The sequence below is a fragment of the Vigna radiata genome, chromosome 7, assembly GCF_000741045.1.
Source record: "Vigna radiata var. radiata cultivar VC1973A chromosome 7, Vradiata_ver6, whole genome shotgun sequence".
Classification (NCBI taxonomy): Eukaryota; Viridiplantae; Streptophyta; class Magnoliopsida; order Fabales; family Fabaceae; genus Vigna; species Vigna radiata.
In genome coordinates, this window is record NC_028357.1 from 27,915,731 (window position 1) to 27,932,351 (window position 16,621).

The 16,621-nt window shown below is 32.8% G+C and overlaps 1 protein-coding gene across 3 annotated transcripts; it reads left to right on the plus strand.

The window, feature by feature from the left end:
• Positions 1 to 1,476: 1,476 nt before the first annotated feature.
• LOC106768388 (kinesin-like protein KIN-4A) lies at positions 1,477 to 12,798 on the plus strand. 3 transcript variants are annotated; one of them, XM_014653528.2, is made up of 26 exons: positions 1,477 to 2,119; positions 3,119 to 3,265; positions 3,355 to 3,504; positions 3,779 to 4,038; positions 4,603 to 4,790; positions 4,898 to 5,022; positions 5,627 to 5,663; positions 6,284 to 6,375; positions 6,485 to 6,592; positions 6,676 to 6,792; positions 6,894 to 6,987; positions 7,787 to 7,899; positions 8,286 to 8,381; positions 8,477 to 8,590; positions 8,677 to 8,808; positions 8,886 to 8,966; positions 9,233 to 9,304; positions 9,396 to 9,489; positions 9,585 to 9,616; positions 9,961 to 10,058; positions 10,153 to 10,245; positions 10,354 to 10,575; positions 10,910 to 11,072; positions 11,390 to 11,542; positions 11,625 to 11,928; positions 12,442 to 12,798. In XM_014653528.2, exons 1-25 carry the CDS (start codon positions 2,003 to 2,005, stop codon positions 11,835 to 11,837), a joined length of 3,111 nt encoding a protein of 1,036 aa, XP_014509014.1. In that variant the 5' UTR covers positions 1,477 to 2,002; the 3' UTR covers positions 11,838 to 11,928; positions 12,442 to 12,798. The 3 variants fall into 3 exon arrangements, with proteins under 3 accessions (XP_014509014.1, XP_014509016.1, XP_014509017.1); XM_014653530.2 differs by having other exon boundaries at positions 1,480 to 2,119; positions 8,677 to 8,793; XM_014653531.1 differs by lacking the exon at positions 1,477 to 2,119 and adding an exon at positions 2,431 to 3,041.
• The last annotated feature ends 3,823 nt before the right edge of the window (positions 12,799 to 16,621 follow it).

The following is a 16,621-nucleotide window of genomic DNA, read 5'->3' on the forward strand; positions in this document are numbered from 1 at the left end:
GTCATTATGTGATTGGTTCATAATGGTATCATTGTGTCATTTGGACCAATCACACAATGACAGGTATGATGATGTTCAAATATTATAAAAAAATATTGTCTATGTATCATTACTCATATATTAAATAAAGATATATTAGGAGGCACTAATTTTTTTTTTAATTTTATTTTCTTAAACATAACTTTATAATTAATTTAATAGAGGTATATTAGTATTAAAACTGAGACCATTTTTCTTAAACATAATTTTGTAGTTAATATAATAGAAAAATATTAGTTTATAAAAAATTAAAAACTTCATTTTAAGTCTAAAACGAATATTTTATTTATTTTATTCTTGAATTCATCTTATTTGTATCTAAGCAAGAATTTTATTTTTTAAAATAGAGTAGAGTTCGAATAATACTCACGTAAATAAATTTATTTATTATTTTTAATGACATAAGTCTATTAAAGATGTTATAATCATTAGATAATATATATTATTCTTACATATATTTATGAAAGACTAAGAACATGTATATGACTTTCATACCTTCAAAAGAGATACATGTGTGTAAATTACATAAATCATGAGACAATCACCTTAAGTACGATGCATGTGTGCAAATTATAGATCACTAGACAATCTTGATTCACTAAATATATAAATTTATCAAAGGGTTTTAAATACTTTTCTTTTAAATATTATTTATATAAGTTAATTTACTTATGTTGGCTAATTAACATTGTCTTACTTAAGAAAATCAAATCGAGGAATCCTTATTTCTTTTAATTTGAAAAACTACAGATACAAACACTCATAAATCTCTCTCTACATATTAAACACACAAACAAATCTCTCTCCACATATTAATTTAGCTTAAAATATCTCTGCAGTGCCTATAGTAGAGAGCTTATTTTATTTATTACACATAACGTTTTTCATATTTTAAATCTCTCTCTACATATATACTAAAACTTTACCATCATGATTTAGTTTCTAATGTTATTTGGAGAGTTGGATTAAGAAAATATTTAAGACATGGGATTTAATGATATTAATGATATATAAAATATGATAATGATACTTAACTAACTTTTTTTTTATAATATTTGAATATCATTTATGTGTTATTATGTGATTAGTCTAAAATTATTTCACAACTAATAATAATAATAATAATAATAATAATCATAAATATTAATATATACATAAATCATATTTAAATGTAAAAAAAATATTATATAATATTGATAAAATATTATCCTATAAAATATAGCGGAAAAACTTTTAGATAATAAATAAGAATGAAAAGCAAGGAAAGAAAAGCGAACGAAGCTACATCATTCGATCACACGCCACACAGAATTGTATTATATATTATACCCTTCATCATTAGTTATTTTTAAATAAATAAATTAATTAGGAGTTGGTTTGTTTGGCCTTCTGCAGAAGGAGGAGGTGGTATTAACTTAAAGAAGAGAGATAAATAAAAAATAAAAAATAAAAAATAAATGGAGGGAAAAAGAGAGTGGCAGAGAGGGAAGGGAAGAGTGAAGACAGTTGGACGCGGGGGCTTAACACGAGAAAAGAGAAGCGAAGGGAAAGAAATTAAAATATAAAATAATATTAAAAAAAGACGAAAGGGTAATAAAAATAGAGAAAATAAATTGAGAGAGAGTGTGCATCTCCGTCGCCATGGCCATAGAAGATAGAACAGAGAGAAGAGAAGTAGTGAAGGAGAAGAAAAGTGACACTGATAGTGTTGAAGTTGTTGTTGTTGTTGCTTAGCGGTTTCTGCCTCGCTACTCTTCAAACGACGCCTTTTTTTTGTTTGTTTCTTTCTTCTTCGTTTTCTCTCAACAACCACCACTTCCTCTCTCTCTTGCTGTTAAATCCACCTTCCTTCTCTCTCTTATCTTCTGCTGTTTGCTGCTGCATCCTTTTCTTTCATTCTAATCCTAACTGTTTAGTCAGACACAAAACACATACAATCACGTTTTTTTTTTGGCTTTTTCCCATGGAACCATCGGAGAATTGCTCTGTTAAAGTCGCTCTTCATATTCGTCCTCTCATTGCCGATGAACGACAGCAAGGTTGCATTGAATGTGTTTCCGTCACGCCTGGGAAGCCTCAGGTACTATCTCTCTTCTTCCTTCACTTCATCTTCCTCCTTTTTTCTTTTCTATTTTTATTTCCAGCTCTCTGTTTTTTTTACTATAGTAATAATTATTAGTATTTGCTTTGTCGTTTTGCGGACAATTAATTAATTAATGGCGTCTTCTTCTTTTTTCGGCACCCGGGTTTGCTTAATTATCATTTCGAAGATTCTTTCTTTCTTTTTGTGTATATGAAATTATTATTATTAATGGTTTATGATTCCTTTCTTGTTTATTTAGCATTGACACTTAGAATTTGCTTCGGTCCTTTTCTAGAAAAAGAAAAAATAATAGAATTCCAGTTTCAGATGTTTCTTTTACTTACAATTTGGGATTGTTTGATTAGATAAAATTGTTATTCGAAGGGATTACGGAGTTTTACTTTTGTACTTTATTATTATTATTATTAGTCGTGGGATGAGGTATTTTCCTCTTTCATGCTGGGAGTAATTGTCACTCAGCTTGTCCTATTATGGATTGGTTTCTTGTTTGGCATTTTTCGTTGCTTTTCTTTATCTTACTCGCAATGAAATTGATCCATGGGACTGAAAATTTGCCATTACATATCATTTCAGTTCTGGGAATTTATACCAGATTGCTTAAGATTTTTTTAGTCAATTCACCCAAATTATATTTGGAAATTTTCCTTTTTTATTAACCTCAGAACAGGGAAATAAAATGATTATTTCTATAAAGATATACATGCAACCTTAAGAAAAATAAAACTTCTCCTGTTTGGATCATGGACTTAAATTTTATAGAAACACACCTTCAGCATCGAGGTACTGTATGAAGTGAATTGAGACGAGCTTTAAATTGCCTGCATTCAGTGGTGAAAGCTTACTTCCTTTGAAGATTGTGACTGTGAACTCGAATTTTTCTGTTACATGTTGAAAAGCTGTGAGTGACCCTGGTAATACGCACATTTCTCGTGCTTTTGGCTCCGGAGAATCTGATTATGGTGTTTCAATGACCAGGTTCAGATTGGATCGCATTCCTTTACATTTGACCATGTTTATGGAAACGGTGGGTCTCCTTCGGTTGACATGTTTGATGAATGCGTTGCCCCATTGGTTAATGGCTTATTCCAAGGATACAATGCTACAGTACTTGCATATGGTCAGGTTAGGTTCACCTTGCATGTCAAGTACTCTTCAAGTTGAGAATGATCATTCTATTCATCTTTTGTATTTGACATACGTACTTGCCACAGACAGGATCTGGGAAAACGTATACCATGGGAACTGGCTACAATGACAATTGTCGGAACGGATTAATTCCGCAGGTTATGAGTGCCTTATTCAACAAAGTTGAAACACTGAAGCATCAAACAGAATTTCAGTTGCGAGTTTCCTTCATTGAGGTATATCCACTATGCTATGCGGGTTTGTATATGCAGAATCGAACCTTAAAAAATAATTTTTCAAATTTGAATCCTTATTTGGTAGGTTTAAATAACTTGTCAAATTGAGGATGTTCCATGCGAAATGATTTTCCACACGGCAGTCTTTTTTGAAGCATTGATCCAAAAATACCATTGGCTGACTGTGCTTGTGCATTGCTCTTCATAGAAATAGGAAATGTTTCCATGAGCTCTTATTCTTGTCGGGGACTTAATTATGCATTTGATTTTGAAGATTTTAAAGGAAGAGGTCAGGGACCTGTTGGATGCGGTATCTTTGGGCAAATCAGACACCTCTAACTCTAATGGCCATTCTGGAAAAATAACTGTTCCTGGGAAGTCACCAATACAAATTCGTGAAACAGCAAATGGAATAATAACACTGGCAGGAATAACTGAAATTGCTGTAAGTACATTGCATGAGATGTCTGCATACTTGGAACATGGTTCTTTAAGTAGGGCAACGGGAAGTACAAATATGAACAACCAGTCCAGGTAAATGAGTTCTCAATCTTCCTTGTCCACCTAATAAATAAAGGATACTTGACGTTGTCATTTTGTGTTCAGATACTTCGCAAAATTGTAGTTTCCTTACACTACAGATACTGGCCCGGTGATATTTTAATGTTTGATGTGAAATTTTACTTTCTTTCATCATAAACCTTTTCAAGGCAGCACCACTGGCACATGCTACCTTTGGTCCTTTTTACAAGAACCATTTTGGGCTGTTTTCTTTTGGTCCTTTTTATAAGACCCCCGCCAAATTGTCTGCTACTTTTTTTTTTTTTTTTAAATGTCCTTAATTAGCAGTTTTTCTTGTCAGTGATAACAGTAAATGTGGTAAATTTATTACTTAAACTCTCTTGCAAGAGGATAAGGGAAGATCCCTAAAAAGAACATAAGCAGAGATACAACCATTAATTAAGTGGGAAAAGATAAAGGTTAATGGTCAATGCCACCATATAAATTAACTTAATTCCTTATGTCCCGTGATGTGATTTCCATTAAATTTGTTCTTTCTAATCTGATAACTTGCTATTCTTCTTTTGCTTGTACTAGTCGGTCACATGCCATTTTCACAATTACATTAGAACAAATGCACAAGCTCCATTCTGTTTCTACCACCAATGACTCTTCGGATGAGGATATGGGTGAAGAATACCTTTCAGCAAAGCTCCATTTGGTAGATCTAGCTGGATCTGAACGAGCTAAAAGAACAGGTTCTGATGGCGTTCGTTTGAAAGAAGGTTTGCAATACATGATAACCTGAATACGTTGTATACTTCTGTGTCACAGGCAGTGTTCCAATAATTGAAATGAAAATGACAAGGATTTAATGACTATTTTGCAATAGGAATACACATCAACAAAGGTCTTCTTGCTCTTGGTAATGTCATAAGTGCACTAGGTGATGAGAAAAAGCGAAAGGAAGGTGTGCATGTTCCTTATCGTGATAGCAAACTCACTCGACTCTTACAGGTTAGGGATATTTTGTTGTTTGGAATACTCATTATATCTATAAACACACACATATGCAGACTATCAATGTATGGTTTAAACATCAAGATTTGTTCCTTTCACAAATAACCATTCCTCTCAGGTTATATAACCCCTACTTATCTAAGACTGATTCATTACGTTTTTTCCATTGGGATAGTTTTTAGAACTGGCGATACTAGTCAATTCTCTCTTGTTTTTGCTTTTCTGAGATCATATTTGCCATACCTTTCTTTTTTAGTGGTAAGTGAAATGCCATGAAAATTCCTTGCAATGATTGTGTGTGTGTGTATACACACATACTTTATATATTTCAAAATTTAGCCAGTTAAGGATTCCATGTTCTGTATAAATATTTCAAGCATTCAGTGTATCAAAATTAAAATTATTTGCGGTTTTCAGGCTTTTGAGGAACTAACTTCTGAATACAAAATTAAAAGCATTCAGTGTATCATATAATTAAATTTTGGTGTTGACATTCTTTTTAGCTTACCCTTTCCAGTTAAGGTAGGAACTAAGAATTCTTAGTTTCTTAATGTCAGTTTCTACGAAACTTTTGATCCAAAGTCACTGGCCCTTGTTGCAGGATTCACTTGGTGGAAACAGCAAAACTGTCATGATAGGTAATACTGCTGAAAGTTGATTCATGGCTCTGAATATCTGTGTTTAAGCATGTTCCTGCTCTGGTTTTGTTCAATCCACTTAAACTAGACCAGGAAATATTCCTCTCCAGTTAATTTTGTTTTAATTGAAGCCAGCTTATTGCAGTGGGATTTTTATTTTATCAATGTATGAGCCAGTTAACGAATTTTAAGTTCTTTTAGTAACATCTGTGTACTTCTTGGTTCACGAAGACATTTTTTATCATTATTTTTGGGTATCTTCCTATCATATAATATCACAAAATCAGCTGGACTGTATTTTCATCTCTCTTATTACATTTTAAGAAAACTTAATGAATCTTTTTTTTTACATTCCATATAGACATAATTCATCATGCAGTTTGAAGGAAAAGATTCCGATGCCAGGCATATCTGCCACTTTCATTGCTTTTCAGATAAAAGCATATGCTAGCTTTGCACTCTACATGATGAATTGAAGATATTTTTTCCTTTTTGAGACATATTGATTAATGTGTATATCTAATACAGTACTGTATAGATAAATTAATAATATTGTTTCTCTAATCAAAAGTAAATTTTTTACATGCTTTTCAATCCCAAAATGGTTCCCCTTTGCCCAGCTTGCATAAGTCCTGCTGATGTCAATGCCGAGGAAACTCACAACACTCTCAAGTATGCAAACCGTGCACGCAATATTCAAAATAAGCCTGTTGTAAGTTTGCACAATTCTTTGTTATATTAAGTTCTGATATTTGAGGAAGATAAGGAAATTCATTCTTGTCAAGTTTCATTTACTATAGTCTATATTGTTAATTTTACAGGTTAATCGAGATTTAATATCCAATGAGATGCAGCAAATGCGCCAACAGTTGAAGTACTTGCAGGCTGAACTCTGTTCTCGGGGAGCAGCTCCCTCTGATGAAGTGCAGGTATATGTCATAACTGAGACTTGAACTTTAAGTTAGCATTAGATCTTTCGGTTTCATTATATCTTGCTGTTCGTCTTGTACAGGTTCTTAAGGAAAGGATTGCTTGGCTCGAGGCCACTAATGAGGACCTTTACAGAGAACTTCATGAATATCGCAGTAGATGTGCTTTTGTAGAGAGATGTGAAATTGATGAACCAGCAGTATGTGAATAGGAAAATACTCAAAATTTAAATGCATGTTGCTTCTCTTTTTTTTAACGTTTATTAAACACTATCTCATGATTTTTTTTTTTCCTTCTCAGGATAGAAACATTTATCTTATGAAAGCTGATGGGCTTGAGAAGCGCTTTCAGAGCTCAGATTCATCTGACCATCCCATGGTTGGAAGTATATCTGGTAGACATGAATTAAGCTGTCTTTTTAGTCAAAAACTGATTTTTATTTTTCATTTAAGAATATCTACATATAGGAATTTGAAAACTGGTGGATGGGGAGAGCGGATGAATAGTTCGTTCTCCTACTCCATTGTTTTGGAAAAGTATGTTTTTTATTTCCAGTTCCTGCTTCTAGTGCATAGGAATTTACACATTTATGGAAGGTTTGCATTTGGCATATATGAACAAAGAATGGCTAAAAACACAACTAAGATGGAGTGAATTGATTAAATTTTTTTTTTTTTGACAATTTGAAAGAAAACTTTGCTGAAAACTGATGATGATGGGAGAAATTTAATGCAGTATTTAATGAATGCCAAAATCAATAAAAATTCAAGATGAGCAAAAGAAAAATATCAAGAACATACAAGACATTTTATATCGGTTCGATTCTTCCTGTACATCCAATTAATCAAAATAACCTGAGCTGGGAATCTTAGGGATGAATGGTACAAAATTATCAAGATAATGAACATTGGAGAGTACAACACCAACAACTAGAGGTGCATGCATCATCAAAATTATCATCAAATCTACACATCATGCTTTCTTGTGCTTTGCTAACAATACACGGGCATGGGAATCTTAGGGATGAATGATACAAAATTAAGCGTTGGATTTATACTTGCTTGTTATGCCATGTGTTTGAGACGTTAAGTTGTTCCCCACTATGCTTGTTTGGACTTGTTGAGTGAAGCTTTTATACTTTTGGTTCAGTCTTCAACATTTGGACGTTCTCCTTTTCTTTCCCCATTTTGCAGGTGAAGATTCAAGGGAAACTGATGAAGCAGAAAAGGAGTTGGAGCATGTGCTATTACAAAATACCATGGATAAAGAAATGAATGAGTTGAATCAGCGGTTGGAGCAGAAAGAGGTTTCATTTTTATAAAATTGATAATAAATGTCTGCTTTGAAATTTATTCTTTTAATCTAATTAAGCTCAATTCAGAATTCAATTTTTGTTAAACATTAAATTTAATTAGTTGCAAACTCGTGAATCTATGTATAATATAAATACATTAGTCAAGCAATTTTCTAGCTTCTATCTAACGTTAAGAAGTCAACTCAAATTATTTCAAAGTATTAGACAAGTCAGAACCTCTCAAAAAGCAAACCAGTAAATGAGCGTTGAACTTTATGATTTTCCCCATAAGCGGCTAACATTAGGCTTTTTTCATCATATCATTCTGCATCATGTTCAAACAGAGTGATGGATTTTCTACTGATTTTTTCAATCTATCGCCCTTTTTTTCCTTGCAGTCTGAGATGAAGCTCATTGGAGTTGATACTGAAGCACTCAAACAACACTTCGGGAAGAAAATTGTGGAACTTGAGGAGGAGAAAAGAAAAGTACAGGTTGGACTGAACTTATTTAATTTTAAATATTTATGAAGTGCAGCATTAGAAGTCTATTTTTATCCCAGTGATGGATTTTTGACTAACAATGACAGGAAGAGAGGGACAGATTATGGCATGAGGTAGAGAATCTTGCTAATAATTCAGACGGGCTAGCACATAAAACCCAAGATGTTCGTGGCCAAAAGTTGAAAGCATTGGAAGCACAGGTGATTTTTTTACTAGCCTTAATGTCATTCTCGAGACCAAGACTTTTATTTTTTTTTTACTCATATTTTTAATATGGAAACATCAGATTTTAGACCTCAAGAAGAAACAAGAAAGCCAGGTGCAGCTCTTAAAGCAAAAAGAGAAGAGCGAAGAAGCTGCAAAAAGACTGCAGGCTGAGATACAGTATATCAAGGCTCAGAAGGCCGGTTTTGATTTTGTTGAGTGGACGAATTATCAAATGTTTTTTTTGTTTTGTTTTTTCATTTCTGACAATTGTATTCACATACATTGCAGGTTCAGTTGCAGCATAAAATGAAACAAGAGGCTGAACAATTTCGACAATGGAAGGCCTCTCGTGAGAAGGAGCTGCTCCAGGTGGTTTTGCTTAATTTTATAAAGATGTCTGTTGTCTTCATAATTTGTTTTATGGTGTAAACATTGCAGAGTTTCAATGTGCCTTACTGTGATTAATTATCTGTGGCCAAATGGTCAATAGAATGTTAATATTCATTTTGTTCTAGAATTTTATTATTTTCTGATGTTTTATATAGTAGTTATTTTAAACTTTAACTCTACATTTGTTTATTGTACTTGAAACTTTTCGTGCTTGTGATTTTAATTTTTGTTTTTATGTGAAGCAGTTGAAAAAAGAGGGAAGAAAGAATGAATACGAAAGACATAAACTTGAGGCTCTAAACCATCGCCAGAAAATGGTAAGTCAAAGATCTATAGTTATGTGTAAAATTGCCTTGTGATTGATATGAAATTAGAGGAAGTAAATCAGGTGTTAATTATTATATGCAGGTTCTTCAAAGGAAGACAGAGGAAGCAACATTGGCTACAAAAAGGCTAAAAGAACTGTTGGAAGCCCGTAAATCGTCTCCTCGTGACAACTCTGGTAGAACTAAACTTGGAATTATTTTCCTTTTACTGTATAAACACACATTGATGTATATAATATAGTTTACTAGCTATTTTTGGTGTCTCTTTCAGTTTATTCAAATGGACATCTACTTCCCGGGCTGGTAATCACCTATGCTTATCTTACATACTGTATTAAGTAATTTGTCAACTTAAGAGACAACATGACTTGCAATAAACAAACTCAAAATCAAACCATAAGTGAAACTTTGTCATCCTTGTGAATCCTTCGTGAAATTCATAATCTTTGTATGAGTTATAAATCAGGGTAACAAACAAGTTTATTTAAATTGTGTTTAATGAAATTTTGCTGTTTAATTCTTTACTTGCTTAATAAAATTTGTATGCTTTTAGAGTTCCTTACCATACCTTTCAAATCGATTTTCCTGCCATCTACAGTTTCAAATAAATTTGTTTTAGACAATTGTAACCTGATTTTTATGTCCAGGTCAATGAAAAATCCCTCCAGAAGTGGCTTGATCAGGAGGTGGAGGTCATGGTTCATGTGCATGAAGTTCGTGCTGAATTTGACAAACAAAACCAAGTGTGAGTGATCACGATTTTTCCTCCTTTTTCATTTCCAGTAAAAAATGTCACATTCCCAAACTCACTTAATTGATTCTTGATTGAATTTTTTTAGCCAAGCTGCACTGGAAGAAGAGTTGGCTTTACTAAAGCAGGATCAGTTTTCAGATGAGCTGAGTATTCCGAAAGGAAAGAGCAGATATTTGAGGTAGAATTTATTTTCATACTTCCGTAAATACATGGTGTCTTTCTGTTGCTATTTTGGAGCAATAGCTGTAACTCATGTATTTCTCGTGTTTTCTCATTTGTTTGTTAGGCTGTTATCCATGGCGCCAGATGCAAAAGTTGAGAGAATAGCTTCTCTTGAGAACATGCTGTGCATGTCTTCGGTTGCTTTAAAAGCCATGGCTTCACAACTTACTGAGGCAGAAGAAAGGGAACGCACGTTAAACAACCGTGGTCGTTGGAATCAGCTACGCTCAATGGGAGATGCAAAGAATGTGCTTCAGTATTTGTTCAATGCTACTGCAGAAGCAAGGTGCGTATGACTCTGAGGAACTAATTTAGCTTTTGTAGTATTTAAATCTTTTGACTGCTGTGTAGAGAGTTATCAATTTCTGGCTACGAACTTTTCTTAGTATTCCAAGGGAAAAATAAATCTTCAGCAAATAACCAGAAAATCTGAGCAGTTTGTCAGATGCTTTTGTTACCAGATATGATTATTTCCTCTTTACTGACTTTATCCACTCTCTGAACTGGGCATTTGCTCTATTTTTTACCTGGGTATTTTTTCGGTTGGCAATATTAAATGCGAATTTACTTTTTTTTATTCCTATATTTTAAGTAACGGTAGCTAGCATCATCTTTATCAGGTGCCAATTGTTGGAAAAGAATATGGAACTTAAGGATTTGAAAGAGCAACTAAATGAACTTGTAGCACTATTACAACAAAGTGAAGCACAAAGAAAAGAACTTGTAAAGGACGAAAAAATAAGGGAACAAGCTGTTGCCATCACATTGAATACACCAGCATTGGTGAGAATTCACTCATTCTATTTGCAATAAACATGAGTTTGTGTGGTAAAATTTTTCTGCTCCAACATTAGACAGCTACAGGTTTGTCGGTAACAAGCATTTGAATTAGTTTTGTATAGGATTTACTACTAATGGAGCAGATGATTTTGAATGACCGTCTAGAACTTCATAACCTTTGTTTTATCAGAGGTTAAAACACTTATATCTGTTATTTTGATCTTAACTAAGATCAGTTGTAGCTTCTTGATCACGCAAGACATCTTTAAATACAACCTTTTATTCATTTATATTTATATATAGTTTCTGACTGAAATCAGGAAAATTCACGGTCCTTGAAACACCTTGCTGATGAAATGAGTGATCCGTTATCTCCAATGTCACTTCCTGCACCAAAGCAACTCAAATTCACACCTGGAGTTGTTAATTGGTCCGTCACAGAGTCGGCTACATTTTTAAACGAAGCACGAAAGGTACCCTGCTCCATTCTGTTTCTCTGATGACGATGATACTGTTTTTTTTTTTTTTTTTCAGTTGTAATTGTTTTATATTCAGATGATACCCATTGGGGAGTTGTCAACTAAGAGGCTAGCTGCTATGGGACAAGCCGGAAAACTTTGGAAGTGGAAGAGAAGTCATCATCAATGGCTGCTACAGTTTAAATGGAAGTGGCAGAAGCCCTGGAAACTCTCAGAATGGATCAAACACAGTGATGAGACCATTATGAGGTCAAGGCCTCGAGCACAAGCTTTAATTAATGTGATGTGATCTGAAGCTCATTGTAAGGGACATTTATGATTCAGAATATCGACCCCTGGTGTGTTTCAACACGACTTGACAAGAGGACAGTTTATTCCAGGTAATCTTTACCCTGTTTTTTCACAAGCTATTTCTAACGCCCAAGACTTGTAAATGTGTTTTGTAATCTGACGTACTACCTAAGAAAAAGTATTACATGGATTCTTACGGGTATGAACTAACTGACATTATATGCTGAAAATAAAATGAGTTAAAATTTCCTAATGTACCTTAACTTAAAAAAACGAGTTTCATCTTTTAATTTCTCCATCAGGAATTAAATATTTTGATTGAAAAGTTCTCATGAACTAAAAGCAATAATTGGGTATGATTTATTTACATTGGTGACTTATGTTATTTCTCCGTAAGTAAAGTGCTTATATCTCGTTTATCATATCAATTTGATGTTTCCAACTGATTGGGTTCAGAATATGTGGACACTGAATAAAATCAGCATCATACCAAGTATGATTAACGTCCACGATTTTTGAATGTTACATGTAATTTATTTAGCTTCCTATAATGGAAACTCGGATTGTAAGCTGGAATTATTCTCATTGCAATATGCATGCAGGCATGCTGTAAATTGGACGAGGTTCCTGGGATTTGTCTGTCAGGGTCTTTTTTGCTGAGATACAGTTTCGTTGTTGGGAAAGTTATCATAATCTGTGTAGATTGTAAGTTGTAATAACAGATGGTAGGTGTAGATAGACATGAACAATATCAGAGGACGGAATTTATAGTGCATAGGTTGATCGGGTAACTTGCACATGTGCATAGGTTTAGGATATGCAGCTTGTGAAGTGCCTCGTGTTAGTTCTGTAGTTTTTTATTTTTACAAATTTTGTGAATTGGTGATCAATACAGCGTGAAAGTCTGTTTTTTCTTGTACAAATGTAATATATCTAGAAATTGCTTGTGTTGTTTGTCAGCTAATTGTCTTTATAATTGATGCATTTTCAATTCATTGCGACTGAGATCCACAGCAGTCTCTGGAAACGACAAATGGCTGAGCTAATGGACATTACAAAGTTCGACTTAATATATATCATTAAAAATAAAAATTCCTGTATTTAGTTGCGTATGTCTTCATATATATTACAGCGGAAACATGAAGATAGCGAAATAGAGGAAAAACTCGAAAACTTAATTCATAATATGATGTGACTGACAAAGAAGCATACAACTACTGGGAGCTTTATTTTTTACCGTTTCTCCACACACACACACACATATATATATATATATATATATATATTAAATCACTTAAAATATATAATAAATTATTCTTAAATAATTTTAAAGTTTAATTAAATTTTAAGTTTTTAACAAATTTATTGAATCTAAGTTTGTTTTTATTATTAAGTATCAGAGAAATGATATGTGAAAGAGGGAGTTACAGGAAAAGGAGTTTTCATGACAAGGATTGAAGCAGACATGGAGACAAAGGAAATTGCTTTATATATTGTTTTTTACACACATGAGAAAAAGGAATACCCTGGTTTATATAGGGTTTTCATAAAATAGAGGGAGAAGGGAAAAAAATAGTGAAAGAGGAAAAATCCTAACTAACACAACTAACTTATTATTGTTTTTAAGCCCTAATCTTAATCCTAATTGATTAAATGGTTTTGATAGCTTCTACTCAAGTTGGATGGTGTATGCTAACTAATCCAAGTTTGGGGATGATAGATCAAAAGAGAACATGGTGGGGAACTTGATGAAGATATCGACAAGTTGTTCATCCAAGCCAATAGGGAGAAGATGTAGGAGATTGGCTTGAATCTTCTTGTGCACAACGAGTCCAAGTTGATGTGCTTCGTCTTTTCATGAAAACTCTGGTTGTGAGTTATATGCTTCATAGACTTATTTTCACAAAAAAAAAAGAGTAGCGATAATAGTTGTCTGGATGTGAAGATCTTGAAGGAGATAATGAAACCATTTTATCTCACACAATAACAATTAGGACACGATGCTCAACTTCAGTGAAAGACCTTGGAACAATGCTTTGTTTCTTAGACTTTCATGAGATGAGAGACAAACCTAGGAAGGTACAAAAACTTGTAATGGACCTTCTAGTGTTAGGGCAAGTAGTCCAATCTAAGTCATTAAAGGTTTTTATTTGAATGTGGGAGTTAGCAATAAAGAAAAGTCCCTTTAAAGGGCTGAACTTGATGTACCTACGGATATGCTGCAAAGCCCGACAATGGTAGTTAGTTAGAAATTGCATAAATTGGATTAACAAATTGACAAAAAAACATAAGTTAGGTCTAATATTGGTAAGGTAGAGCAACTTCCTTATCATCTACGGTAGAAATTGGAATTATCCTAGTAGTTCTCTATTTTATAGAGAGAAGTTATGTCACTTAGAAAAAAAGTAGAGCATGGTTTGCTTCCGAGCATTTATGTTTCTTCAAGAATATCTAGAATGTATTTCTTTTGACATAAATGAATGCCCTTCTTAGACCTAGCTACTTCAAAGCTTAGGAAGTATTTAAGTTTTGCTAGGTTCTTAATCTAAAACTTATGGTGTAACATAGCCTTTATGTAATCAATCTTTCTGATGGATTTTCCTGTCAAAATAATGTTATCTACAAACACAAGAAGAGTTGTGAAATCTATAGATGTTTTCTTAATAAAGAGAGAGTGGTGAAACTTAGATTGAGTGTAATTAACAAAAATTAAGGAAGGATGATAATTTGTCAAACCATTGTTATTGGCCTATTTTAGGCCATACAAAGACTCTGTTTCCAAACTGACCCTTTTTAGGGACATTTAGACTAGGTGATGGCTCCATGTATACTTCTTCATTTAGGTCCCCATGTAGGAAAACAATGTTCACACTAAGTTGGTGTAGGAACCGATTCTTTGAGGCAGTCAGGAAAAGCAATAACCTGATAGTGGTGAGCTTGGCAATACGAGAAAAGGTATCCAGAAAGTCTATTCCTTTTTGTTGGGTATAACTTTTGGCCACCAAGGGAGCTTTGTACTTTTCTATAGTGCCATTCTCTTTGTGTTTGATCTTTTGTACCCGGTCGATAAGAGTTTTTCTAAAAGGTAGCTAGGCTAAATACTAGGTATCATTGTCACATAAGGCTTGAATTTCTTTATGCATAGCATTCGCCCATTTGTGGTTGGTCCTAACTTTATTGTAGGATTGGAGTTCACTACTGACAAATATGACCAGAGTGTATCTTAGGTATTTCTTAGACAGTAACTTATAAGACAAAACATTAGAGATATGATATGGAGTTTTGAAATTATTTCTTATGCATAAGGATTTGAATGAGGATTGATTAACTTGATGTATATAGTCATTTAAGTATCCAGGGGTCCTTTTGACTCTAGTGGATCTTCTGTGATTGTGATATTTTTCAGTCTTAGCATAATTGGTCTTGTTGTTGATATTAGCATTTTTAGTAGAACTTTATATTTTATTTTCTGTATTTGAGAGAGATTTTAGATAAATCATAACTATTAGGGACATCACAAGTACAACATGATATGTGTCTAAGAGACTCTAATTCTTCATAAAGAATTTTCAAATCAGTAAAAAAACTGACTTATGTTCCTTTCTCCTTGTTTAATTGGGTGAATATGTCTTAATGTAAGTCAGAAATCTTGAAGTAGTCTCCTTTGAGAACATTTCTTTTAATTCATCCCACGGTTCTTTGATATCTTCAACATATATAATATTTTCTGCAATCTATGAAGAAAGAGTCTTGATAATCCAAGATAAAACCATCATGTTGCATATTTCCTAAGCATCAAATAGGGGATCTTTTCTTTGAGGTTTATTGATTTCACCATCTATGAATTTGATCTTGTTCTTGGAGAGAAGAGTTGTTCTCATTTAGGCTCCAAGAAGAATAATTTGTTTCATTTTGGACCTGAGAAATGATAGTAAGGCCTGAATTTTTCCTAAGGTATAGATGAAAGGGGTTGGAAGGATTGACAGACTGGTTTACATGCTCCATCACACCAAGGACGAAAGAAAACATGTTAAGCAATGTGATTTAGAAAGTTAGTGCAGCAAAGGTAGAACACTGAACCTTTTATGATATCATATCAGAAATGATATGTGAAAGAGGGAGCTGCAGATAAAAAAGTTTCCATGACAACAGAAATCATAATAAATATAGAGATAAAAAAAAATATAAACAAATAAAAAAAATTGAAATATGTGTTATTATTTTTTACATATGAGAAAAAGAAAATCTTAACTTATATAGGATTTCATAAAACAGAAAAGAAAGAGAAAATAAAAAGAGAAAATAGAAAAAAGCTTTAAACTAACATAAGTAACTAATTACTCCTTTTAAAGAGTAATTCTAACTCATTAAACGGTTTTGATACTAAGTACTCAATTTTTATAATTTTGAATTAAATCGGTATCATATAATTTTTTTAATTAATTGAATAATAGAAATGTTGTCTTTTCTTATTTTTGTTTCTTGTACAAAAAATGTGAGATTTTTCTCAATAAAAAGTAATATTGTAATTAATGAATAACATAAGTCAATTTAATGAAAAAAAATGATGATAACTCAATAAAAAACTTTAAATTTTTTTAATATCTAATAAAAAGAAAAAAAAATCTAACCAACTCAATTGAAAATATTTATCACTTAAAACATAATTTATACAATTTTTCATTTTCTTCTTTTAGAAGTATTTATAGAAAACTACCTGTCATTTAAAACAAATTAAAACAATTAATAAGTTACGACGTTCAATTGTCCCGGTAAGAACAT

Bases quoted from the DNA above. Each gene is read 5' to 3' on its own strand.
- LOC106768388 (XM_014653528.2), top strand. From the start codon at position 2,003: ATGGAACCATCGGAGAATTGCTCTGTTAAAGTCGCTCTTCATATTCGT. The intron at 3,505-3,778 runs GTATATCCACTA...TTGATTTTGAAG, and splicing joins TGCGAGTTTCCTTCATTGAG to ATTTTAAAGGAAGAGGTCAG. The intron at 5,023-5,626 runs GTTAGGGATATT...CCCTTGTTGCAG, and splicing joins AACTCACTCGACTCTTACAG to GATTCACTTGGTGGAAACAG.